Here is a 26793-nt window from a genome sequence, read left to right as displayed (position 1 = left end):
CTGTGATTGAGGGATAAATATTGGGTTGGCCACTGAGGATAACTCCGCTGCTCCTCACCCAAATAGTGCCATGGGGTCTTTTTCCTCCAGCTGAGAGGGCAAATGGAACCTCAGCCTCGTGAGAAAGTTAGCACTGTTGATAGTGTAGCATTTCCTCCATGCTTCAATAGAATGTTAGCCTGGATACCTGTACTCAAATCTCAGGAATGTGACCTGAACTCTGAACCTTCAGCCCCAAAGCCGCACTCACTCAGTCACGGCTAACTGGCAGTAAATGGACCTCACTGAGGAATATTCCATTTTGTCGCCTGCAATGATGTGTGAGATCATACAGAAACTAACACATCAAAATAACTGTTTGGAAGAAATAAGATCTTATGGAGATTATTGAAGAGTTGATGCTGTACATCTGCAAAAGAATCACATGGAGTGGCACAGTGATACAGTGGTTAGCACCGCTGCCTCACAGTGCCAGAGACCCAAGTTCGATTCCTGGCTTGGATCACTGTCTGTTTGAAGTTTGCATGTTCTCCCCATGTCTGCGTGGGTTTCCTTCGGGTGCTCCGGTTTCCTCCCACAATCTGAACGATGTGCTGGTTAGGTGTTTTGACCTGAACAGGCAACTAGGGGAATTTCACAGTAACTTCACTGCAATGTTAATGTAAGCCTTACTTGTGAAAATAAGTAAACTTTTACTTTACTTGGGTTTCCTCGGGGTGCTCCAGTTTACTCCCACAGGTTGTGCAGGTTAGGTGGATTGCCCCTTCATGTCCCAAGTTGTGTAGGTTGAATGAATTAGCCATGGTAAATGTGTAAGGTTACTGAGATAGGGTGGGGGAGAAGGCCTGGGTAAGATATTCTGTCAGAGAGTCGGTGAAGACATGATGGGCTGAATGGCCTCCTTTTGCACTGTAGGGATTCTATGAAAATGACAGTCAAATCTCCACATTCGTTCCTCAACTCTGTCATTCCAGTGTGACAAGATAATGTATAAGGTTTCAAACGTGAACATTTCACGTTAATTTATATGATATTAACACACAAGCTTCATTAGAAAACTGTGGCATAGAAACTCAGGGGTAATGTGAACAGCAGCTGCATCCCACATGCAGAATGTCCCCTACAATTTAGATATCCAGGGAGATCTCTTCAATTCTGACAGTTACAAGGAACATAATGACATTTGCCCACCCAGGTCTGTGCTTTATGGATTGCAATGGATATGGCTCGTAAGTCCTTGCAACTGATTACTTTCATCAGAACAGAGAAGATTTTCATTCAATAAATGATCCAGCTGTGTTAGGGACTGCTGGCTCTGTGTTTTGGTTGTGTCATCCCCTGGCACAATGGTCGTTGCACTCTAACAAATAGTTGGTGCATTAAATTCTATCCATTTGGGCACATTAATGATTCCCTGTTTGGATTCCATTGACGGAGCATTCACTCCTTTCCAGAAGCAATTAACCTCACAGTACTGCGGTTATTTTCTGGCCATCCTATTCAGAGTCATCTTAGTCAAAAAAGATGTTAATGGACATTTCTGAAGGCCTCACTGTAAAGAGGATGAATTGATAGTGGTGTGTGGGACAAACTTGCTGCTAACTGTCCCAAGTGCTGGCACCTCATCCAACAAGTCGCAACCGAATCGGAAAACAATTGCATAAATAAACTCTGCTGTAGCGAAGAGACAAAAGAGGAAGGTCTGTTCTCAGTTGGGTGAAGATAATGAACCAGGGGACATTGATTGAAGATGAATGGCAAATGAGCCAAAGGTGATATAAGAAAAACCAGAGAATGGTTGGGTTCTGGAGAGCACTTCCCGAGAGTGTGGTAAAGGTGGATTCAACTGTCGTTTTCAGAAAGTGATTAATAACCTGCAAAGAATAAACTTTCATCGCGACAGGGAAAAGGCAAAGGGAATGGTTCTAGGTGAGTTGCTCATGCAGTGAGTTAGCACAGAAACAATGGATTGAATTGTCCCCCAGGCTGTAACCATTCCCTGATTCTTTGAGAGAAAGTAAACTCTAGCTTCAGAATCCTCTGCTCCCCTCACTCCCACTTCCTCAGGAACCGAGGAGCAAGTGTAGGCCATTCAGCCCCTTGAGCTCGCTCTGCCATTTAACCGTATCATGGTCGGTCTTCAATCTCAACACCATCTTGTTCCCACTCTCCCCTTTTGGCTTGAAGTCATTGGTATCTAGAAATCTATTAGCCTCTGCTTTGAACACAATCAATAACGCAGAGCCTTCCCAGCTCTCTGGAGGAGGGAACTCCAAAGTTTTACCACCCTTTCAGTCACCTGTGGCCACACTAATCTAGGGCCAGGTAGACACTACCTTCATTTCAAGGGACTGGCAACATTGCTTCCTGTAAAATCTCCTGATAGATGTTATTCCTATTCTGTTTGTCATTGTTTTCTGACCATTCTGCAGTTGTTTTTCCACATTTCTATCGGTCTTTTTTGGCAATACTGAATCAACAATGGGAATTCTATTCTGTAGTCTTTTCACTGAAGCAATATTTCAAAAACCAAGTTATAATTCCCAAACGCAAATATAAATAAAATTTTTGTATTCATTCGTGGGCCATGGGCATCGCTGGCTGGCCAGCATTTATTGCCCATCCCTAGTTGGCCTGGAACTGAATGGTTTTCTTGGCCATTTCAGAGGGTAGTTGAGAGTCAACTGCTTTGCTGTGGAATCACATGTAGGCCAGACCAGGTGAGGACAGCAGATTTCCTTCCCTAAAGGACATTAGTGAACCTTTAGTGGACCTGATAAAAATAAAATTCTTCCTTGTACTGACTTAAGAATGTATTCCTTTTCAAATGCTGATTATAATAATTGTGGTGGAGGAGATAAGGGAAATTGACAAAGTAGATGTGACGAGGGTGTTTCCTCTTGTGGGACAATCTAGAAAAAGAGGTCACAGTTTTAGGATAAGGGGTAAGAGATTTAAAACAGAGATGAGAAGAAATCAAAATCACTTTTCTCAAAAGGTTGTGGAATTCACTAGCCCAGAGTGTGGTGAATGTTGGGACTTTGAATAAATTTAAGGAAGATGGGAACAGATTTTTAATTAGTAAAGGGTTGAATGGGTAGGAAAGTGGAGTTGAGGTTGAGATGAGATCAGCCCTGATTATACTGAACGGTGGAGCATTCTTAAGGGGCTGAATGGCCTACTCCTGCTCCTAGCTCTTTTCTTCCAGTTCTCATGTAAAAGTAATTCAACTCTCTGCCTGAAATTTACATTTTTTTGCAATAAAATCAGGAAATTTATGTTTGCAATATTAACACACAAATGAAAAGTGTTTGTAAGAAATTCCTCCACTCGGTATTTTAAAGCATGACATCAAAGTGATGGTTTCGAATGCCTCTGTGAAAAACGTGTTCAGGAATTTCCGATGATGTTGTTAAACAATGGAATGGTATTAATGCAGTTATTTCCAGGCCCCTCGCCATAAATCACTGAGAAATGGCCTTAAATGGAATTAAAATCTGACACAGTAAAATCCTATTAAACTATTGTTCCTTCTAATGCTGGGATGTTCTTACAGAAGGCTTCACAGTTCTGCTGGTCTGGTATCTCAATTGGTGAGTGAGAAATGTGTTCAAAGTCTCAGGGTTGCCTGTCACCAGAACACCGGTGTTATTCGACTTATCACTCACCAGAGGAAAGGCATTCCACTTAGCAGTTACGGAAGAGGAAAATGAGACCCTCTCTCTGCCTTGCTTCATTTACCAGATAGATTTGAGGAGTCAAAGGGTGTGGGGGATAAGATGAAAGAGTGGAATTGGGGATGAGGGGTAGCCACGGGACTGAATTTTGCCAGCTCTCGAGAGACTGGCTGGGAGAGGGGAGGCCTGGTAAAATGGCGACGGGACACATCGGGAGGGGAACCTGGTGTCTCCCAGTCATCACAGGTGGCAAAAACCTCGGCAATGTCACCGTCAACCAGAGGCAGGTGGCCAATTCAACCAAATAAGTTGCTAACTACGAGCAGCTCTCTGTCCCCATGGTGATAAACTGCTGTTGGGGAGGGGTGTTGTGTGTGTGGTGGTGGAGATGGGGGCAGGGATGGGTGCAGGGGTGGCAGTGGTTGGTGAGTAGCAACCTGCAGGCATAGTTAGGTAAATTTGGTGATTCCCCCAGTGACTCTCACAGAGGAACCCCCTGTTCACAATAACCTTATCGAGATGTATAAAGTCATGAGGGGCATCGATAGGATGAACGCACAAAGTTTTTTTTCCCCAGGGAAGGGGAATTGGAAACTGAAGGGCATTGGCTTAAGGTGAGAAGAGAAAGATTTAAAAGGAACCTGAGGGGCAACGTCTTCATACTGAGGGTGGTGTGTGTATGGAGAAACAAAGGAACATAGGAATTAGCAACGAGAGTGGGCAATTAAGCTCTTCGAGCCTGCTCCATCATTCTATATGATCATGGCTGATCTCCATCTCATCCTATCTTCACTTCCCTGCCTTTTCCCCAAAGCCCTTTATCTCACTTTTGATTTATTGATCTCTTTCTTGAATCTATTGATTAATTCTGCATCCACTGCACTCTGGGGCAGTGAGTTCCATAGATTCACAACCCTCTGATAAGTAGCTTCTCCTTATCTCTGTCTTGAACCTCTCTCCTCTTACTCTACAATATGACCTCTTGTCCTACACTGCTCTAAAAGGGGAACATTTGGTTAACATTGATATTATCAATCCCATTGAGTATTTAATAAACCTCAATCAAATTCCTCCTCATTTTTCTGTACTCCAGAGACTACAAACCCAAGCTACCCAACTGCTCCTCAGATGACAACTGCCCCTTCAAACCTGGAATCAATCTAGTGATCTAGAAAGTAGTTGAGGCAAGTACGATAGCAGCATTTAAAAAGCTTTTGGATACATCCATGGACGAGAAAGGATTAGAAGGATATGGGCCAAATGCGGGCAACTGGGGCTAGCTGGGAGGGCATCATGATTGACATGGACAGGTTGGGCCGAAGGGCCTGTTTCCATGCTGTAATACTCTATGACTCTATGTCCATGGCTATGATGCAGCAATTGCCAGAGTACAACCCTTAGATGCCTGGGGATAGTTTTGATAGAACCAGCAAGGCTGGTGCCACAGCAGAGAGGCACTGCTGAAGAGCTGAACAGCCAATGCCACTGCAAAGCCAAGGAGGAAGGGTATGCACAGACAGATGGCCAGACACAAAGAGGGCATTGGTGACCTTAACCAGGGAGTTCCTAGTTCTTTGGACATGGCGGAAGCTGGATAGGTTCAAGTAGAGTGAAGTGAAAAGTGAGAGCTGGTCTGTGGGACCTGGAGGAGGAAATTGATGTATTGCACAAAGCATTAGTTGGAGAAGGTGAAGCCCACAATGGGTTCTTTGAGGAAGGATTACATTAACAGCCATTGCAGCTTATGATAGAATTCTATCCTAAAAATACTGAATTGAAAAACTGTTTCGATTCACAGAAACATCAGGGAATTATCATATAAAAAGCCACATCTCTTACATTGCGGTTGCAGTTCGAAAACATGGCTGCATACTCAAAATGCCTTCCAAAAACACCAGGTAATTTAACTGAAAGTGTATTACGCACATTTCCCTGTTAAGCTAACAAACCCTGCAGTCATATTTGGTCCACATAACCAGTGAAACCATGTGAATCCATTTACTACCCAAAGATTTAAGCACTGTCTACACAAGTCTATAAATTGGAATGCTGCTGTTTCATTATTCCCTGGGTCCTGAAGTTGGAGAATTAATTAACTGATAGACTAGACTGTGTTGACAAAGAGCAGATAACAATTTAAATACTTCCAGGCTGGACAGCAGACTGTAAGTCAGACAGCGGAACAGCAGGGTACAGATTGCTGCGGACCAGCTGTCTCTGTAAATTCTTACTTATTTAGTAATCTTGTACCCGTTAGGTCTGTAAATAATTTGGAATTTCACTGGAGCACCGTTCATTTAATCTGGGCTGTAAGTGAAGGATATAATTGATACAGCGGTTACAACTGAACCAGTTATACATCCAGTGCAAATTTGCAATAAAACATTGCAAAATTCTATATTTTTCAGTGTGATATATCCTGATTTTTGAACAGAATGAGACGTTCTATGGTATTCTCAGTAAGCTTCTATATTAGATATAAATCACATACACATTTCTACAGGATGGATAACTGGGGGAATGTGGCAGACTGGAGTCTTACTGCAGCTGTTTGGTGCATGTGTAGATGTCAGAACAGTAGCAGTTGAAAACCCCAGGAGACGTGTGCTCACGCTCACGCTCGCACTCACGCTCGCACTCACGCTCGCACTCACGCTCGGAGTAGATATGAAGAATAGGCTCACTGACGCTACGTAGGCTGGAATTTTACCGTGGCAGGTGAGGTTCACAGAACGGCATTCTCCATTGGCCCTGGGTGGGATCTTACGAGCCTTAGCTGGACAAGTTGGTAAAGTTCCGGCATGAGACATTTTTTGTTAGGGAATGAGACAGAAGGGGATAGAAAGATGATCGAATTCTGCACCATCCACAGACAAATCTGTGCTGCTGAGACCACCAAGCATCCAGTTTTGGAATTACATTAGCCACATTGGAAAACTGGAATTGTAATAGAAGTTCTGATGAAGACATGGACTGTATACTTGAACAAATACCAACTTTTGTTGGGTGTTAAAGAGAGTGAGAAGGTGAAGAACTAAACTGGAGATGACCAGTCTGGATTGGATGGAGGAAGTGTGTAAAGAGAAGCTATTCATAATGGAAGTGAACACAGGTTAGGGTTAGAACAGGAAATACATGTTTATTTTCAAGGTTTTGAAAAAGCATTCGATTGAGTGGACTGGATTATACTTTCTAAGATGCTGAAGGACATTGGAGTAGATTGGCAAGATAGTCAACTCCTAAGAATTCTGAACATGGGACAAACGGTGACATGAGAGGAGAGTCAGAACCATGTCATAGGATCCCTACAGTGCACAAGAGGCCATTTGGCCCATTGAGTCTGCACCAACTTTCTCAGAGGGCATCTTACCCAGACCCTCAAGTAGGCAATGATACAGGCCCTCCAATAAAATCAGTGTAGATAGGGCCAGTTGTTCAACCTGGGCAGAGATCCTTTACCTTGAGGCTGTTCATCAGATGCTAAACAGCAGACTGAGACAATGCAATTTAGCAAAGCAATATTACCCATCTTTCCACCATCTTTGACAAAGGAGGTGTCTGGACTCAGCCATATCACAGCCATTACAAATTAAAAGGAAGATTGTGGGATCTTTGCCTTAGCAGATGATAGTCTTTGTATAACTCTCTTTGAAATTGGGCTGTACAGGTCATAGGGGATTGTTAGTGCCTCCTCAGAGATAACGAGGTGTGAGTTTCCCTAAAACTGCCAGGTGGCTTCCTATGCCCAGGGGTCACAGACAGACATAGTTTTAGCCTCTTTAAAGGTCTTTGTCTGGTTTTTACAATTTTAGAAACAGTGAGGAGCAGAAATGCTTGACAAAAATATACAGTATGTGATCTTAGTCCCTCACAGGATTCAAATATAAAGTTCCAGAAAACACAAGGAGGAATTTGGGATGTGACAACATGTTCAAGGACTGGAAAGGGAGGTTGGAGATGGGAGGGTAGTTTGCAAATAGAAAAGGATCATGGATTGGTCTTTTTGAGGCGAGGGGTAATGACAGCAGATTTACATGGCGGGAAAGACAACACATCAAGAGAGAGGACCGTTTACAACATCAGATAACACAGGAACTTGGAGGGGAAGTTAAGATGATCAGCAGTTTAATGGAAATAGGATTGAGAGAACAGGAAGTGGGTCTCACAGATAAGATATGCTCTGAGATGACAAGAGAGTGGTCTGGAGGGAAACTAGAGAAAGATGTGAGTACTAATCATCTTCTATGGTGTGTCTTTCGCCAGAGTGTAATTTTAACTATCCAGTATCAAGTTCCACAGTAGCCTGACCAATGGATATTAATAAAGAATTCTTGAACTGAAAACTGGCACTTATGCACGCATTCTCCTGTCCCTATAAGAGGTTGAGACAGGCACAGATTGAAGTGAACCTCAGGTTTGTTTTACTTTATATAAAGAACACTTATGGTCAATGCGATAGAAAAACACTTGCTGAAATCCACAATTAGATGGTTGTCCTGAAGCTAATACGATACAATCACCCGACCAATATTACAAAAGAGTGAGACACACTCTGCAAATTCCCCATAGAGGCCTGAAGTGTAATTGGTAAATGCCTGGAGAAGCAGGCGAGAGCTCAACCTATTAAATTGAATGAAGTCCTGCTTACCACGGATGTCTTAACGCTTGTTCACACGTATAACGTTTGTTGGGGTCCTTCTCCATCAAGCGCTTGATAAAATCTTTAGCTGAAAGAGAAAGTTAAGAATTAGCTCTTTGTCCCATATATCAACTCAAAATGTCTCAAATAATCACTTTCAGTTGGTGGAGAAAGTTAATGACGTATTAAAGTGTCAGCGATGAGCCGATTATTATTATCTCCCCAAGGACATTTGGAATGAGAGAAATCAGTCCATTGAGAATTTTCCATTACACACACCGTTCACATCTACACCTGATCCAAAATAGCTGAGGAACAGCGGCTAAGGTGGAAATTGTTACACTGTACCCCATTACCAACCCCACCAAGACTTCATTATGCACTTTTGCCACTGACCCTGCAATGCGCAGAATTTTCTACGCTTGTGAAATACATTTATATTTCAAATGTACTCAGTTTCAGTACTGACCTGAGAGAGGACAAAGAACGGTGAATGAAAATAGGGCAAAGAAATTACTTAAGCAAATTTTTTTGGCCAGGCAGGGAATCACAGAATTCTAGAATAATACAGCACGGAAGGAGACCATTCGGTCCATTGTACCTGTGCCAGCTGGATGGTAGAATTCTCCAATATGTAACATTCCCCTGAACTCCCTATATTTCTGTAAAATATATTTGATTATCGATAAATGTGCTTGCAGCACCCATCAGCCAGAGCACTCCACATCACAACAATGTGAAAAATAACTTTGCCATGCCATCTCTTGTTCATTATTCAAAATTTGATTTGATTTAGTATTGTCACATGTATCACTATACAGTAAAAAGTATTGTTTTTTTTGCATGCTATACAAACAGGGCATACCATTCATAGAGAAGGAAAGGAGAGAGTGTAAAGTGTAGTGTCACAGTCGCAGTGAGTGTGTGAAGAAAGATCAACTTAATGCGAGGTAGGTCCATTCAAAACTCTGACAGCAGCAGGGAAGAAGCTGGTCTTGCGTCGGTTGGTACCTCAGACTTTTGAATCTTTTTCCCGACAGAAGAAGGTGGACAAGAGAAGGTGCATGGGGGCCCTTAATTATGCTGGCTGCTTTGCCGAGGCACGGGAAATGTAGACAGCGTCATTGGATGGTTTGCGTGATGGACTGGGCTTCGTTCACGACCCTTTGTAGTTTCTGTATCCCCTGCTTACTTATCTTCCTGTGACTGATAACAACTTCTCCAGTTTCACTCCATGAAAACCGTTCATGAGTTTGGGGATCATCTCAATAATTTGATCTTGACCTTCTCTGCTTCAAGGAGAACAATCCCAACCTCTCTGGTCTCCCCACGTTAACCGCAGGATCTTGTCATTGGTTACATTTTGGTAAATCCCTTCCTCTCTCTTTTCATGGAATGACATCCTTTCTAAAGGATGCTGTCTAGAACTGAACACAATACTCCACCCAGGGTCTTATGAAGGTTTAGCCTAACTTATTTACTTTTATATTCTATCATATGCCAGCATTAATAAAGTTAAGATTCCCCAATGATTAATTAAATCTTCACAGCTTCTGCCACCTTTATTATTTTTGTACGTATACCCCTGATCTTTCTGTTCCTGCACTCCCATTTAAAATTACTTACCTCTGACCAAACAATGTTTCATGGTCTGGAAGTAGAACATTTTTGAGGTGTGCATGCTGGCAGGTTACACTTTAATTTTGCATATATTCAGTGTGATGATACTGTGTCTTTAAGAAATCTATTTGTGTCATGTTTCTTGTACAGGATTTGTTTTAGCAGTTTGTTTTATTATTAGTGCTGCCTTATCTGTACCCAGCAGCCCTGTTACTGCACCAGCATAATTGATTTTAATTGCTAAAATGTTTGTTTTAATCCGGACCACAATTTTTTTTATTTTAGAGTTTTCCCCTGGGGTTTTTCAGAGTGGGGCTTGTTTTGATTTTTGACAGCAAAAATCATGTGACTGAGTGGGGCTAGGCTCACAGAGAGAAACCAAGTTCAATTGCTGTTTGGGACTGGGGAGTGAAGAAGTAGCTCTTTGTCTGTCTTATTCTCTCTCTGGAGATTGGAGACTGGGATCTGCCAGAATATAGGTCCCTTTCTCTGAAGTTCTGCCGCTTGAAGGTAGATCTTCCTGTGGAAATTGCTGTTGGGGAGTCAGAAGGCAGCTGTCTTTCTGTATTTGTCCAGAGAGATTAAAAGTCTTGAAATCTAGCATCAAATCAGTTTTTGGTGCTAATTGGTTCTGAAGAAGGATTATGTCTATGGGGATATTGCTTACATTGGAACAATAGAGATTGATAGCTGCTAAGAATTATATTGTGTCATGTTTAAGTATTTCAATTGGAAATTATTATTTTGTTATATTCTAACTGTGCTCTAAAAAAAATTTCAAAAATAGAGATTACCTAGTGGGTCAATAGAATCACAACTGGAGTGAAGTACCACTCATGCCAAAATCAAGTAAAGTTGGGGTCTGGGCTAACTTCATAACATTACCTCGGAGTTTCCGATCTGGTCCCAAACATCAGTCCGGTGCTCCGGTTTTATCCCACAGTCCGCAAGACGTGCTGGTTAGGTGCATTGGCTATGCTAAATTCTCCCTCTGTGTACCCGAACAGGCACCAGAGTGTAGCGACTAGGAGATTTTCACAGTAACTTCCTTGCAGTGTTAATGTAAACCTACTTGTGACTAATAAATGTACAACTTGCTTTGAGCAGGATGAATGCTCCTTCCTTGGGAACCAAGTCCTGGAATAGGATCCAGAAGCTGAGAATAAGGAGCTGCAGCTGTTTCTGTTTGATGCTGGATCTACACCATCCTGACTGAGTTGAAGAGGTTCTGCAGACTGAGTGCCAGGCTCAGTGAAGACTGTAACCATGGAACTGGGGTTGGTTGAACCTGCTGTTGGCTGGGGATCCAGCAACATTGTAGAAGGAGACGAGCTGAGATTCTTCGTAATGAAGACAGCCTGGAAGGAGCTTGTGGCTGAGGGGAAAGACTGAGATGCCGTGTGGGCTTCTGAGACAATTCATAAGATCTGCCTTAACTCTATCTGCCATTAATTGTGTGATTTCTGACTAATAATTGACTGCAAGTTGCCTGTTAATTCATGTTTAACTTACGAGGAGAGGCTGGAGAATCTTGGTTTGTTCTCACTGAAGCGATGGAGGTTGAGGGGCGATAGAGGTCTACAAGGTTATGAGCGGCGTGGACAGAGTGGATAGTCAGAAGCTTTTTCCTAGGATGGAAGAGTCAATTACTAAAGGGCATAGGTTTAAGGTGCAAGGGGCAACGTTTAAAGGAGATGTAGGAGGCAAGATTTTTTACACAGAGGGTGGTGGCTACTTGGAACTTGCTGCCTGGAGAAATAACGGAAGCAGATATGATAGTGACTTTTAAGGGGCTTCTTAATAAATACATGAATAGGATAGGAATAGGATATGGTCCCAGGGAGGGTAGGGGGTCTTAGTTCACACAGGCAGCGCAGGTTTGGAGAGCCGAAGGGCCTGTTCCTGTGCAATGATTTTCTTTGTTTTTATGTTGATTCTGGGCTGTCGGATATTGGTCATCAGCTAAGGTATCATTTAGGATGGGATTTTCTGCCCCTTCCTGCCAAAGGGATCGTCCGGTCCCATCGAATGCAACTGCCCCCTCCACAAGAGGCTGATACCGGAGATGAGGGGGTTAGACTATGAAGAGAGATCGAATAGACTGGGTCTGTACTCGTTAGAGTTTAGAAGGCTGGGGGGGGGGGGATCTTATAGAGACTTACAAGATAATGAAGGGGATGGATAGGGTAGAGGTAGATTCTTCCCGCTTAGAAAGGATAGCAGAACTACAGGGCACAGCCTCAAAATAAGGAGGGGGGCAGTTTAGAATGGAGTTGAACGGAACTTCTTCACTCAAAGGGTGGTGAATCTCTGGAATTCTCTGCCCATTGAAGTGGTGGAGGCTACCTCGCTGAATATATTTAAGTCACGGGTAGATAGATTTCTGATAGGCAAGGGAATTAAGGGTTATGGGGAGAAAGTGGGAAAGGGGAACTGATCCACTTCAGATCAGCCATGATCTTATTGAATGGCGGGGCAGGCTCGAAGGGCTAGATGGCCTACTCCTGCTCCCATTTCTTATGTACACCAACCGAGGCAGGTTTGCCAGCAGCAGGACAGTATCCTGTAGACATCGACAGGACAGGTAGATCCCAGTGATGAGGGGGGAGAGGGGGTTGGCAGTGCGATAAAAACCTTGTCCTGAGTGTTTGCTTTGTTTGACTCTTGTTTTTTCTCTTTTATAAACCCTGGAGCCTTGTGGCTTCATCATTTTAGTGAATAACTGGGATTTCAGATGTTTTTTTGTTAAAATTGTGGATCTCTAGTGAAGCAGCACTGGAGGTAACACACTCTAGTGAGGTAACACCAGTTCACATTTGGGTTGGCCTTTTAATAGTACCTACTGATTCACAGTCCTGTGAGCACAGGTCTCTCTCTACAAAACCCTCTCCCTCCAACACCATCAACGTTCAAAAAGGGGGCAAGGAAGTCAAAAGGTTTATCACATTTCAAGGCACTTTACTGACAATAACTTTGGCATTTGTTTTTATTGAGTAGTTTCTTATGTCACGTGGGCAAAAGGAGCAGCAATTTCACATATAGCAGGCTTCACAAATAGCAAGGAGATGAAAAATAAGGGTGTTCAGAACGGAATGTACTGTCAGTCTTTCCCATACCGGACATCCTGTGGACTCAGTGAGATCTCCAGTTACTGCCAAGGTCGGAACAGTTAACTTTCGACTCAACGGTACAAGTTCATCTTACATAAGACACTTGGAGCCAGAGGAGATTTTTAACTCATCAATCTTGGCGCAGTCAAGTACGTGATTTCAAACTCTGATGGAGAGGCAGTGAGCATTCGCTTTGGGTTTTCCAGGGGTGACAGCGGGGTGAGAGTAAATGAGTGGCGATGGAGTGACCGAGTCACTGTCTGGTCTGCCTTGCGGGCTGGCTGAAGAGTGGCATTGTCAAAGGTGAAGGAGCGAACCATCCACTGGGTCCCCTAATCTCAGGACGTGTACAGATCAAGGAATAAAGCAGAAAACTCTCGAAACACACTATATTTTCCATTAGTGACAACTTAGCTTCTCGCACTTGATCTTCTTTTTTTTAGTGCTGGAACTTTTCTCTTTGAAGAGTGCAAGGAACAGCAAAAACTTCCAATTATCATTGGCAAAGCAAAAGAGAATATGATGAAACTTAAAAAAAAATCCAGCCTGTTGCCTGTGAATAAATCTGCCAAACAACTGTTTTGCTTTAATTTCAAGACTGTATTTATCTTTTTCTGTATTAATGCATAATTCCATTCCTTGGCAGTTGTAAACTTTGGCAGCAGTTACTGAAGTTCTACGTATTTTAAAAATAGAAAAATCTCTCAACCGCTTGGATTGAGAGACACAAACTGAGAATTAGAGATGGGCGGGGAATTCACAGTGGCAAACCCTCAGTGTAAAAACTACCCACCCTGACACTGTTTATTGCTCCGTTGTCATGTGTTCAGGGTCCAGATAGGGGTTTTTGGGACTTGTCTATCCCTCGCTCAAAGCAAGCTGCAAGTGACTGTAGTTTGTTAAAGCCATTACTCTTTATTTGCAGCTTCTGTGTAAGTATTGGGACCTCCGCATGACATTGGAATTTTCTCCAGATTTCTGTGAGGGCCATCCTGAATCAAAACATTGGCTCTATTCTCTCTCCACAGATGCTGTCAGACCTGCTGAGATTTTCCAGCATTTTCTGTTTTTGGTCCCACTATGAGATTGTCACGTCATCATTGCACCAGCATCATATGCCTTACTCTACATCTCTCCCCAAATCTTTATCCCCATCATATTCAGGTCTTCCCTCATCCCTTCCCTTCATCTCCCCCACCCCAACAACACCCCCCCCATTCACATGGTTAGTCCCCGAGATGCCTTAACCAATCTCTTTGATTCTGTTCTGATCTCTGCTTCAGGTTGAAGACATCCCACAGTCTCCCTTCTGTTAGTCTGAACACCCTTCACCCTGAGTGGTTTTAGAGTTTGTATTGCTCCTTCTTCCTTTCCTTCTGTAGGATCTGAGAAGTTAGCCCAGGTTTCTTTTGGCTTTCTTTCCAAGGATATTAAGGTGTTGTGATTTATCCTGATTGTTTCTGGGTCTGTCTCAGTCCTGTAGGAGTTCAGCTGTGGAGCTCCTTTGATTATTATGCCTTTCCTTTTCATTCACTCTTATTCTCTGGACTTCAGTGTTGCTAAGTCTTGTACTCTGTGTTTGTGGTTAAAGTTTTAAGCCTCTTTGCTTCTCTGTTTATCCTTTCTTTAATCTCTTGTGGCCATTTGAGGTTTTAGTTTCTGGTGCAGAGCTGGAAGTTATGTTCTCAACCTTTTGCCCATCAACAACTCTAATACTGAGTGACCATCTTGTAATAGTGAAGTTCTGCTACTCAAAGGAGCTAAATTCAGATCTTCATTCTTCATCATCCAGTCTTTAAGAGTTCATTCACCTCTTTCAAACCTTCCATTTGCCCGAGGGGAGCTGGTTACAGGAAAGAATCCATTTTCCTTGGCAAAGTTTTAGGATAATTCAATCACAAATTCCAGGCCAGTGTTTGACACCAAAATGTCTCGAATTCCACGTTACACAAATTCTCTTCAATAATTGAAAGACTGCTTTCACCGTGATGATATGCAACTGTTCCCTTCAATCCACCTCATGTAGTAATCAGTGCCAGTAACAGAAAGGACCTTGGGTGGGATTTTATGGTTTTGGGACAACTGAGTGAAATGTGGAGAAAAGGCATAATAATCAAAAGGCTTCCATAGCCAAGATCCTACAGGACTGAGACAGACCCAGAAACAATAAGGATAAATCACAACACCTTAATATCCTTGGAAAGAAAGCCAAAAGAAACCTGGGCTAACTTCTCAGATCCTACAGAAGAAAAGGAAGAAGGAACAATACATGCTGAAGGGAGACTGTGGGATATGCTCTCGTGTCACTCCTCCACTCTGTTGGAGCCAACATCATGAGATTCCCATGTGGTACCTTTGTGGGAACACTGTTGCCACAGTGACAAATGAAGGGAAAGATCCAGCATCATCTTTTCAGGGCAGTGTGTGGGGAGATGGTAAATGTGGCCTTTACATAGAACATAGAACATTACAGCGCAGAACAGTTCCTTCGGCCCACGATGTTGCGCCGACCAGTTAAAAAACAATGACCCGCTAACCTAAACCAATCCCTTTTCGTCCGTAAACCTATCCACGGATCTCTTAAACGCCCCCAAACTAGGCACATTTACAACCGCAGCAGGCAGAGCATTCCAATCCCTCACCACCCTCTGGGTAAAGAACCTACCCCTGACATCCGTCCTATAACTACCCCCCCCTTAATTTAAAGCCATGCCCCCTCGTGCTAGCTTTCTCCATCCGAGGAAAAAGGCTATTACTGTCCACCCTATCTAAACCTCTAATCATCTTATATGTTTCAATAAGATCCCCTCTTAGCCGCCTTCTTTCCAGCAAAAACAACCCCAAATCCCTCAGTCTCTCCTCATAGGACCTCCCCTCCATACCAGGCAACATCCGGGTAAACCTCCTCTGCACCCTCTCCAAAGCCTCCACATCCTTCTTGTAATATGGGGACCAGAACTGCACACAGTACTCCAAGTGCGGCCGCACCAGAGTTGTGTACAGTTGTAACATGACGCTGCGACTCCTAAATTCAATCCCCCTACCAATAAACGCCAAGACACCGTATGCCTTCTCAACAACCCTATCTACCTGATTCCCAACTTTCAGGGATCTATGTACACATACACCTAGATCCCTCTGTTCATCCACACTATTCAAAGTCCTCCCGTTAGCCCTATACTCAACACATCTGTTATTCCTACCAAAGTGAATTACCTCACACTTCTCCGCATTAAACTCCATCCGCCACCTCTCGGCCCAGCGCTGCAACCTGTCCAAGTCTTCCTGCAAACTATGACACCCTTCCTCACTATCTACCACACCTCCGACTTTGGTGTCATCAGCAAATTTACTAATCTACCCAACTATACCTTCATCCAGATCATTAATAAAAATTACAAACAGCAGTGGCCCCAAAACAGATCCCTGAGGCACACCACTCGTAACCGAACTCCATGACGAATATTTACCATCAACCACCACCCTCTGTCTCCTATCTGCTAGCCAATTCCTGATCCAATTCCCTAGATTACCCTCAATCCCATACATCTGCATTTTCTGCAGAAGCCTACCATGGTGAACCTTATCAAACGCCTTACTAAAATCCATATATACCACGTCAACTGCCTTACCCCCATCCACCTCTTTGGTCACTTTCTCAAAAAAGTCAATAAGGTTAGTAAGGCACGACCTACCCGCTACAAAACCATGCTGACTATCTCCAATCAATTCATTACTCTCCAAATAACTATAAATCCTATCCCTAATAATTTTTTCTAAAACCTTGCCCACAACAGAAGTGAGACTCACTGGTCTATAATTCCCGGGGAAGTCTCTGTTCCCCTTCTTAAACAATGGGACAACATTCGCTAACCTCCAATCTTCCGGTACTATATCAGAGGCCAACGACGACCTGAAGATCAGAGCCAGAGGCTCTGCAATCACTTCTCTTGCCTCCCAGAGAATCCTAGGGTAAATCCCATCCGGACCAGGGGACTTATCTATTTTCAAACCCTCAAGAATATCCAGCACATCCTCCTTATCAACTGTAATACTGTCTATTCTAATCCCCTGCAACCCAGTGTCCTCCTCAGCTATATTCTTGTCCCCCTGCGTGAACACCGAAGAGAAATATTGGTTCAATGCCTCTCCAATCTCTTCCGGTTCCACACATAACTTCCCTCTGCTGTCTATAACTGGCCCTAATCTTGCCCTAACCAACCTTCTATTCTTGACATACCTATAGAACGCCTTAGGATTCTCCTTAATCCTATCAGCCAGAGTCTTCTCATGTCCTCTTTTAGCCATTATGGCATTGCCCACATTGTAAGAGCCAATTTTTAAGACAGATGCCCTTTAACATACCGGATTCAGAGATGTCATCCCAGTACGGACAGTCAAATTCATATTCCGCCTTTAATATCTGTTCAAACAGTCTGGAGTCATTTTCGTCATAGAATGGAGGATATCCACATAACCTGGGAGAAATATAAAGGTGTATTAAAACTGGTAACAATAATTGTGAATGTTCCATATCTCTATCAAACTAAATACATAAAACATGTAAACACTAATTCGCTTCAGGAAAATAAAATGCGGCAAATCTTTGCAGAAAAAAGCTACGAAGCCACTCCTTGTCAGGGAGTGGAGTTTGTGAAGGTAGGATAGAAAAAGTCAGGCGCTTTGAGAGACCAGGGGGAAGAAACTGACTCAGAATATATCAACCGTTCCTTCACTGTCACTAGGTCAAAATCCTTCCTCCCTAACAGCACTGTGGGTGCACCCGCACCGCAGAGAGGCTTCAGCTGTTCAAGAAGACAGCTCACCACCTCCTTCACAAGGACAATTAGGGATGTACAACTAATGCTGCCTGTAGTGATTTTAATCAGGCAATTGACGTTAGTCTAATTGAATATAAACTCCCTGATTAAGGATCAAAATTGATGGGCCAATTTGGGAGACTAGTGCTCTGTACATAAACTGGAGTGTCAGTTCCTCTGGCATCCCAGATGTAGACTGCATACTGACAGCACTCTGTGTAGTGCTGTTGGATCTTGTAAATAGAGGAAAGAAAAAATTAAAAAGCAAAAAATAAAGTACAAGATACCAAAGGCAATGGGAAAAGTTAAATCCAAATGGTTCTTTTCAAGTGGCCTAGTGATAATATCGTTAGACTGTGAATTCAGAAACTCAGCTAATGTTCTGGGGGACCCAGATTCGAATCCCGTCACAGCAGATGGTAGAATTTGAATTCAATATAAAAAAATCTGGAATTAAGAATCTACTGATGACCTTAAACCATTGTCGATTATTGGAAAAGCCCATTTGGTTCACCAATGTCCTTTAGGGAAGGAAATCTGCCATCCTTACCCGGTCTGGCCTATATGTGACTCCAGAGCCACAGCAATGTGGTTGGCCTCTCAATTGCCTCCAAGGGCAACTAGGGATGGGCAATAAATGCTGGCCAGCCGGCGATGCCAATGTCCCACGAACGAATAAAAATATATTTTTTAAAAAAGTTAAACGATAATTACTGTACAATAGGACATTGTTCTGGACTGGTAAACAGTAAGTCCAGAATTGATGTTAAGAATGCCTTTTTCTAAAAAAATCATCGACATTGTGAATGGTCTCCCAGGTTGGGCCGAAGGGCCTGTTTCCATGCTGTAAATCTCAAAGACTCTATGGGCGGGATTTTATGATCTCACATATCCCAAAACCATAAAGTCCCGCCCGAGGTCAACGGACATTCCCATTCTCCACTCCTTGCCTGCTCCGAGTCCTGTGTCACACGGGCTGGTAAAATTCCGGCCTATGACTCTATTAAATAGTGCCGATAAAAAAATCCAGGAACATCAAGAGGAATCCGGGTGCTACAATGGAAAAATTAATTACATCCAGCAACTGCTGTCATTAATTTTGGATTTTTGTAAAACTATGAAGCTAAACAAACTTCAATTCTAATCTAAAAAAGCAGCAGTTCCAGCCCCTAACTGCAGATGTCAGTTTTCAGGCTCCGATTTTCACATGCAGTTGATAAATTGCCCGTCTCCACTTGGAGCTATTATCCGTCTCATGGTCAGACCTTTGGTTGAATATTTTAATTTGCAACTGGCAATATTCAGAAATCTTAAAACCTGAAATAAATTGGAGATGTCACTTTACCTGGAAGCTTGCCCCGTGAGGACAGCCTTCCAAATGTTTATAGACCAATAAAAGAAAGTTTCAGAATGAAGGGAGGGAGCTAAAGCATATTTGAGGACAGCTAATGTCTTGTTCAACAATGGAGTACTGGAAGTAGCTGATTACCTATAGCCCAAGGTTGGAAACAGCTGCAGAATTGCAATTGCTTCCTCCTGGCACGGATTTGAACTAGCATTCTGTAAAAGTGAAAATTTCCACTGCGTTGCTGTAATTTCAGAGCTGAGGGCAGCTCGATGGCGCAGTGGTTAGCACTGCTGTCTCACAGCATCAGGGAGCTGAGTTCAATTCCCAGCTCGGGTCACTGTCTGTGTGGAGTTTGCACATTCTCCCCATGTCTGCATGGGTTTCCTCCAGGAGCTGCAGTTTCCTCCCACAATCCAAAAAAAATGCTGGTTAGATACATTATTCCTCAGTGTCCCCGAACAGGTGCCGGAGTGTGGCAACTAGAGGACTTTTGCAGTAACTTCATTGCAGTGTTAACGTAAGCCTACTTGTGGCAATGATAAAAATAAACTTCATAAGCCTGTCCTGAGAATTTACTTGCCACAGTCTGAGTGAGTTTCATTATTGTTGAGCTGAGGTGCTCTGCGCGGTGTTTCCGGACTGCAGTTCCACAGTAACCGCAAGGATTTGGGCCTGAATTCTGCAGTCTCGTTCACCGCACCACGACTGCCAGTGAGGACGGAGAATTTGGCACTCGGCCAAAACAGCAGCGGGACTGGAGAATCCCAGCCATGGGTGAGGTCGGAGAATTTTGGCCTTAAAACATATAGCAACCACTGCAGTTCTCTGCCCATCGGAATAAGACTTGAAACATACTTGGGCATAAAATTATCAAGTCAATTTTTGATGTTAAAATTGAAAGTATGGAAACATAGTAATCTTGCAGTATTAATCACACCCACTGCCTTTCCTGATTTGCCCAAAATTTAATTGGGGAAACGGTAGTGTGGTGATAATGTCACCAGACTAATAATCTAGCAGCCCAGGCTGATCTTGGGGGAAGGGGTCTCAAATCCCATCCACCATGACAGCTGATAGAATTTAAATTCAGTTAATAAATCTGAAATTGAAAGCTGGTCTCAATGAATCATAGAAATTTCTACCATACAGAAAGAGGCCATTCGGCCCATCGAGTCTGCACTGACCACAATCCCACCCAGGCCCACCCTCATATCCCTGCACCAACCATGAACTAAAACGCCCTACGCTTCCATATCCCTCTATTCCCATCTCATTCATATACTTGTCAAACCACCCCTTAAAAGTCACTATCTTATCTGCTTCCATTACCTCCCCCAGCAGCGAGTTCCAGGCATCCACCACCCTCTGTATAAAAAACTTGCTTCTTACATCTCCTTTAAACCTTGCCCCTTGGACTTTAAACCTGTGCCCCCTAGTAATTGACTCTTCCACTCTGTCCATGTCCCTCATAATCTTGTAGGCTTCTATCAGGTCACCCCTCAACCTCCATCATTCCAGTGAGAACAAACCAAGTTTCTCAACCTCTCCTCATAGCTAATACCGTCCATACCAGGTAACATCCTGATAAATCTTTTCTCTACCCTCTCCAAAGCCTCCACATCCTTCTGGTAGTGTCGAACACTATATTCCAAGTGCGGCCTAACTAAGGTTCTATAAAGCTGCAACATGACTTGCCAATGTTTAAACTCAATAATTTAGATGAATATGATATCATGTGACAGCACGATGCGATGTCCTCAGTTCCCAGTGCATGTCTTCAATATTGATTGCTCTCCTTTACAAGGAATGCACAATCTGACCTCTGTTGGATCACCCATGTGTCTGATATACTGGCTATCTGCATTCCATGGAGAAAATGGGTCAGGAATTAAATCTGAGGAGATAAAACGTGATGACAGCAATTTATTAGGTCACAGATGTTCTTCATTCTATTTCAAATTCTTATTGTAACTCTAGAACAGGGAGGAATTTCTCAATTCTGCAAAATGCATTTTATTTCTGGGTGGTCAGATATGATTTAAATGGATGTAACTAATGTACACACAGCAGAAACACTACTATCAATAGATGCAATCTTCCCAACCAATGGTGGAAATTGGCAGATACTCAATGGCTTCTTTATATGTGCAGTGATGCAGTGATTTTCAGAGTTCACCAAGTTCCTGGTCTTTGCAGGTAAGACCAGTTGTTTTTCATTTTAAATCTAATATTTTTAATGAAATCTTGGTTCCAGCTGATCATCTAACCCATTGCTCAATGAGCAGCATGGTGGCACAGTCATTAGCACTGCTGCTCCCACAGTGACAGAGACCTGGGTTCGATTCCTGGCTTGGGTCACTATCTGTGAAGTTTGCATGTTCTCCCCGTGTCTGCATGGGTTTCCTCCAGGTGCTCCAGTTTCCTCCCATGCTCCAGAGATGTGCAGGTCAGGTGGACGGATCATGCTAAATTTCCCCTCAGTGTCCCAAAATGTGTAGGTTAGGGGGAGTAGTGAGATAAATATGTGGGGTTACGGGGATAGGCCCTGGGTAAGATGCTGTGTAGGAGAGTTGGTAGAGAACTGATGGGGCAAATGATCTTTTCTGCACTGTAGGGACTCTATGGTTCTATTCTATGATAAATATTGAAATTGCATTGGTAGTAAATTCTACCAGATATTTATCATTTAGATAAAATCAATTTCACCTCCTGAATAAAGGGTCCAGATTCTGTGAGCAGTTAATTGAAATGCTTCATTACATTTTAGTAGCTTTTTAAAATCTAAGTTCCAAATCCCACAAATATTCTTGTGGCCACTGGAAAGTGGAAATAGAAACATGGATTATCAAGGCTGCACTGTGATTTGCTAAATCTAATATTCAAAAAGTCAGGAATGAATGGGCGGCACGGTGACAAAGTGGGTAGCATTGCTGCCTCACAGTGCCAGGGCAGCACGGCAGCACACTGATTAGCACTGCTGCCTCTCACTGTCAGGGTGCACAGTGATACAATGGTTAGCATTGCTGCCTCACAGTGCCAGGGCAGCACGGTGGCACACTGATTAGCACTGCTGCCTCACAGCACCAGAGACCCAGCTTTGATTCCTGGCTTGGCTCACTGCCTTTATGGAGTTTGCACATTCTCTCCATGTCTGCATGGGTTTCCTCCGGGTGCTCTGGTTTCTTCCCACATTCTGAAAGACATGCTGGTTCGGTGCATTGACCCAAACAGGCGCCGGAGTGTGGCAACTAGGGGAATTTCACAGTAACTTCATTGCCGTGTTAATGTAAGCCTTACTTGTGACAAATAAATAAACTTTAACTTTGAAATCACTGACAGTGCATGGTACTCATAAAAATCCAAGTGGCAATGCTCTCTAAAGCTTAATGAGTAAGTGTGCAATCCTAAATAGGGCAGAAACTCACAGGACAGGAAGGTAACAGCTTCATTCCCCAACTTGTACTGAGTTTGCTGATTTTAACTGTCGCACTCTCAGCTCTGCAATACTGTGGCTGGGATTCTCCAATCTTGTTTGACCTGCCGTCGCTGCCAGAGAGAACGGGGATTTAGGCACTCAGCCAAATCTCTGTTCACTGCAGCGGGACTGGAGAATCCCAGCTGCAGGGGCCAGCTCAGGGAATTTTGGCCTGTGTGTTTAAATCCAATTTTTAGCACAATACGGAGAGAGTGAGACAACAACTTCTGTTAGGTTCTGTTCATTTAGGTGTTCATGAAAGTACCGAAATGCAGAGTTCTCTCAGTACCCTGGTTAATATTTCTATGGCACAGTGGTTAGCACTGCTGTCTCAGTGCCAGGGACCCAGGTTCAATTCCCGGTCTGGGTCACTGCCTGTGTGGAGTTTGCACATTCTCCTCATGTCTGTGTGGGTTTCCTCTGGGTATTCTGGTTTCCTCCCACACTCCAAAGGTGTGTAGTTTAGGCGGACTGGCCATGCTAAATAGGATTCAAAGATGGGTAGGTTACGGGGATCAGTGGAGTAAATACGTGGGGCTGTGGGGATGGGGCAGGGTGGGGCTACGTAAGATGTTCTGTTGGAGAGTCAGTGCAGACTAAAGGGGCTGAATGGTCTCCTTCTGCACTGTGGAAATTCTATGATTCTATCGGAATGATACGGTCATTCAACTCATTTGGTGTGTGTGGAATCTTCCTGTGCGAAAGCTGAGTGCCATTCTCACCTACGACAATACCTGTGATTGAGTTTCTGAAGTACTGAATTGAGATGGCTTGCCAATAATGAACGATTTCGGATCCAAGTTCTTTCACAATTCTTTTGCCTGGATTCAGAGAGTTCAGGTACAGTTTGGCAGGGCTGAGTATGAAGAGTGTCCATCTTGAACAGGAGAACTGCCAAAGGTTGGCCATAAAAGACAGAGGGTAGTAGTGGAGAGGTCTTTTTCTGGTTAGAAGTCTGTGACTAGTGGTGTTCCGCAGGGCTCTGAACTGGGACCTCTGCTGTTTGTGATACATATAAATGATTTAGAAGATGGTGTAGCTGGTGTGATTTGTAAATTTGCGGACGATACAAAGATTTCTGGACTTGCCGATAGTAATAAACATTGTCGGACAATACAGCAGGATATAGATAGGCTGGAAAATTGGGCGGAGAAATGGCAGATGGAATTTAATCCAGATAAATGCGGAGTGATGCATTTTGGTAGATTAAATGCCAGGGGGAGCTATACAATAAACGGCAGAACCATCAGGAGTATAGACACACAGAGGGATCTGGGTGTGCAAGTCCACAGAAGCTTAAAGGTGACAACACAGGTGAAAAAGGTGGCAAAGAAGGCATCTGGCATGCTTGCCTTTATTGGACAGGGCATAGAGTATAAAAGTTGGCATATGATGTTGCAGTTATATAGAACGTTGGTTAGGCCACATTTGGAATACTGCGTCCAGTTCTGTTTGCCACACTACCAGAAGGACATGGAGGCTTTGGAGAGAGTACAGAAAAGGTTTACCAGGATGTTGCCTGGTATGGAGGGTCTTAGCTATGAGGTGAGATTGAGTAAACTGGGGTTGTTGTCCCTGGAAAGACAGAGGTTGAGGGGCGATCTAATAGAAGTTTATAAAATTATGAAGGGCATAGATAGGGTGAACAGTTGGAAGCTTTTTCCTAGATTGGAAATGACAAACACAAGTTCAAGGTAAGGGGGGGGGTGCTGTGAGCAAGGTTCAATACAGATATGCGGGGGACGTATTTTACACAGAGGGTGGTGGGAGCCTGGAATGCGCTGCCAAGGAAGGTGGTTGAGGTAGACACACTAGGATCATTTAAGACTTATCTAGATAGCCACATGAACAGACTGGGAATAGAGAGATACAAACGGACGGTCTAGTTAAGAACACATGATCAGTTCCAGTGCTGTATTGTCCTTTGTTAATCAAACTGCACATCATTAAAACATTGGCCTACTGGACAATAGGCTGCAGAGTGGGAAAAATCCCAGTCACAGCTCTAACCTTGCGGAGTTCTTTAGTGGTCAACGGTGCCTGGATAGTTGTAGATCTGTCCTGTTCAGAGAGCAAATTACCAGGATAATTTCTGCACTCTCTCATTTCCTTCTCTATGAACAGTATGCTTTTTTTGTGTAACGCGCAAGAAACAATACTTTTCACCGTACACAAATACATATGGCAATAATAAATCAAATCATATCAAATCACATAGCCTTGATATGGTTCCAAATTTGCCTTGTTGGGGTGCGTTATCTTGGAGCCACTTCAACCTCACGGAATCTTCCACCTCCGCTCTTGCAGTTTAAAATTTCCTCTTATTCTTTGTAAATCTTTCAGCAGGTTTATTCATGCATTTCAGTTAAGATCCTGAGGGGTAGTGACAGGGTGGCTGTGGAGAGGATGCTTGTGGGAGAATCTAGTAGGAGGGGTTTACAGAGTAGGGTCCGCCCATTGAAGACAGAGGTGAGGATATTTTTTCCCTCAGAGAGTGGTGAATCTCTTCCTCGAAAGGAGTTCCAAGCAGAGTCTTTGAATATCTTTAAGGCAGAGTGAGATAGATTCTTGAATGGCAGAACAGGCTGAGTGCCTAACTCTAAGGGTTATGGGGAGAAAGCGGGAAAGTGGAAATGATCCACTTCAGATCAGCCATGATCTTATTGAATGGCGGGGCAGGCTCGAAGGGCTAGATGGCCTACTCCTGCTCCTATTTCTTATGTTCTTATGAACTCCTGTTCCTAACTCATAAATTCAATTTTGGAATGTACAAAGACACAGGCATATGTAAAATCTGCGATTTGATAGCCCTTGCACTATCGAAGGTTGTGACATTTTCTGTCAGTTGATTGCAGTTTATCATTGACCAAGTTTGCAGCAATTCTAATCTTTAATCAGTGAGTAGTTCCTCTCATATCCCATAATGCACTGAAGGATCCTGACTATTGATGTCAAGTTTGATATTGGACGCCAGTCAAAAATGAAATCACCTCAATAATTTCCATATGGACACATCTGGAATAGTTTCAAGGCCAACATGTCATCCCAGAATTCAGGTGATTCAGCAACTACAAATCAAAGCTAACATGTGTCATGGCATTTGAATCCTCCAATAGGATTGTGTCACACAATTAGCCCCAGACATTCAATGCCCTCTTTTTATGTAAATGTTACCAATTCAATTAATTATTCAACCCAGACTCAACTCAATCACAAACCTGAAGTATCCCTTCTCACATGGAATGATTTTAATTAAAAACCAACAGTCTTTCAAGAAGAAATTAGATATAGCTCTTGCGGTTAAAGGAATCAAGGGATATAAAGTAAAATTGAAGTTTATTTATTAGTCACAAGTCAACGAATGGATTGATAAGCCACTGAATTTCTTTGCATGAGGTGCATGGCAACCACCACCCTCACCACCATCTCCTCACCCCTCCTGCCACAGGGTTAACATCATTAACTGCTCACATACAGGCCTCAATTTGCAGCAGGCAGGGAAGTCCATCTGCAAACTTACATTAACACTGCACCATAGTTACTGTGAAAATCCCCTCGATGCCATACTCCGGTGCCTGTTCGGGTAGACTGAGGAAGAATTTAGCATGGCCAATGCACCTAACCAGCATGTCTTTCGGACTGTCGGAGGAAACTGGAGCACCCGGAGGAAACCCATGCAGACATGGGGACAACGTGCAAACTCCGCACAGACAATGATCCAAGCCAGAAACTGAACCCAGGTCCTTGTGAGGCAGCAGTGCTAACCGTTGTGACATGTGCCATCCATGATACGGGGGAAAGTGGGATCAGGATATTCAATGTGATGATCAGCTATGATCAAAATGAATGGTGGAGCAGGATTGAAGGGCCAAATGGCCTACTCCTGTTTCTAGTTTCTTCATTTCTTCAACAGCCCTCTGATTTACTTAACGTCCTTTTCCCAACCTGCTAGTCTCCCTTCTGGAAAGTGTTAACTATGGAACAGCCAAGTGAACACTTCCCTCACTTCAGCTGGGACAGTGATTGGGAAGTTGTTTGACTACAGGACCTCAGGAACATTTAGCCCTTTTGCCCACTTTCTAGCACTGGTCACTGGGAAGTGAG

The 26793-nt window shown here is 43.4% G+C and overlaps 1 protein-coding gene across 2 annotated transcripts in view; it reads right to left on the bottom strand.

The window, feature by feature from the left end:
• The window catches only part of camk1da (calcium/calmodulin-dependent protein kinase 1Da), a 414885-nt gene that overhangs the window by 28047 nt on the left and 360045 nt on the right, over positions 1–26793 (bottom strand). For both annotated transcript variants that reach the window (XM_080207104.1, XM_080207105.1), the window contains exons 7-8: positions 17412–17524; positions 8326–8404 (exon numbers count right to left, since the gene is read on the bottom strand). In XM_080207104.1, the coding sequence (XP_080063230.1) occupies positions 8326–8404; positions 17412–17524 (192 nt within the window). The remainder of the gene's footprint in view (positions 1–8325; positions 8405–17411; positions 17525–26793) is intronic.

Source organism: Carcharhinus amblyrhynchos, chromosome 19 (assembly GCF_965287045.1).
Source record: "Carcharhinus amblyrhynchos chromosome 19, sCarAmb.v2.hapA, whole genome shotgun sequence".
Classification (NCBI taxonomy): domain Eukaryota; kingdom Metazoa; phylum Chordata; class Chondrichthyes; order Carcharhiniformes; family Carcharhinidae; genus Carcharhinus; species Carcharhinus amblyrhynchos.
The sequence above is the reverse complement of the archived record's forward strand: the minus strand, read 5'-3'. Positions and strand labels throughout refer to the sequence as shown.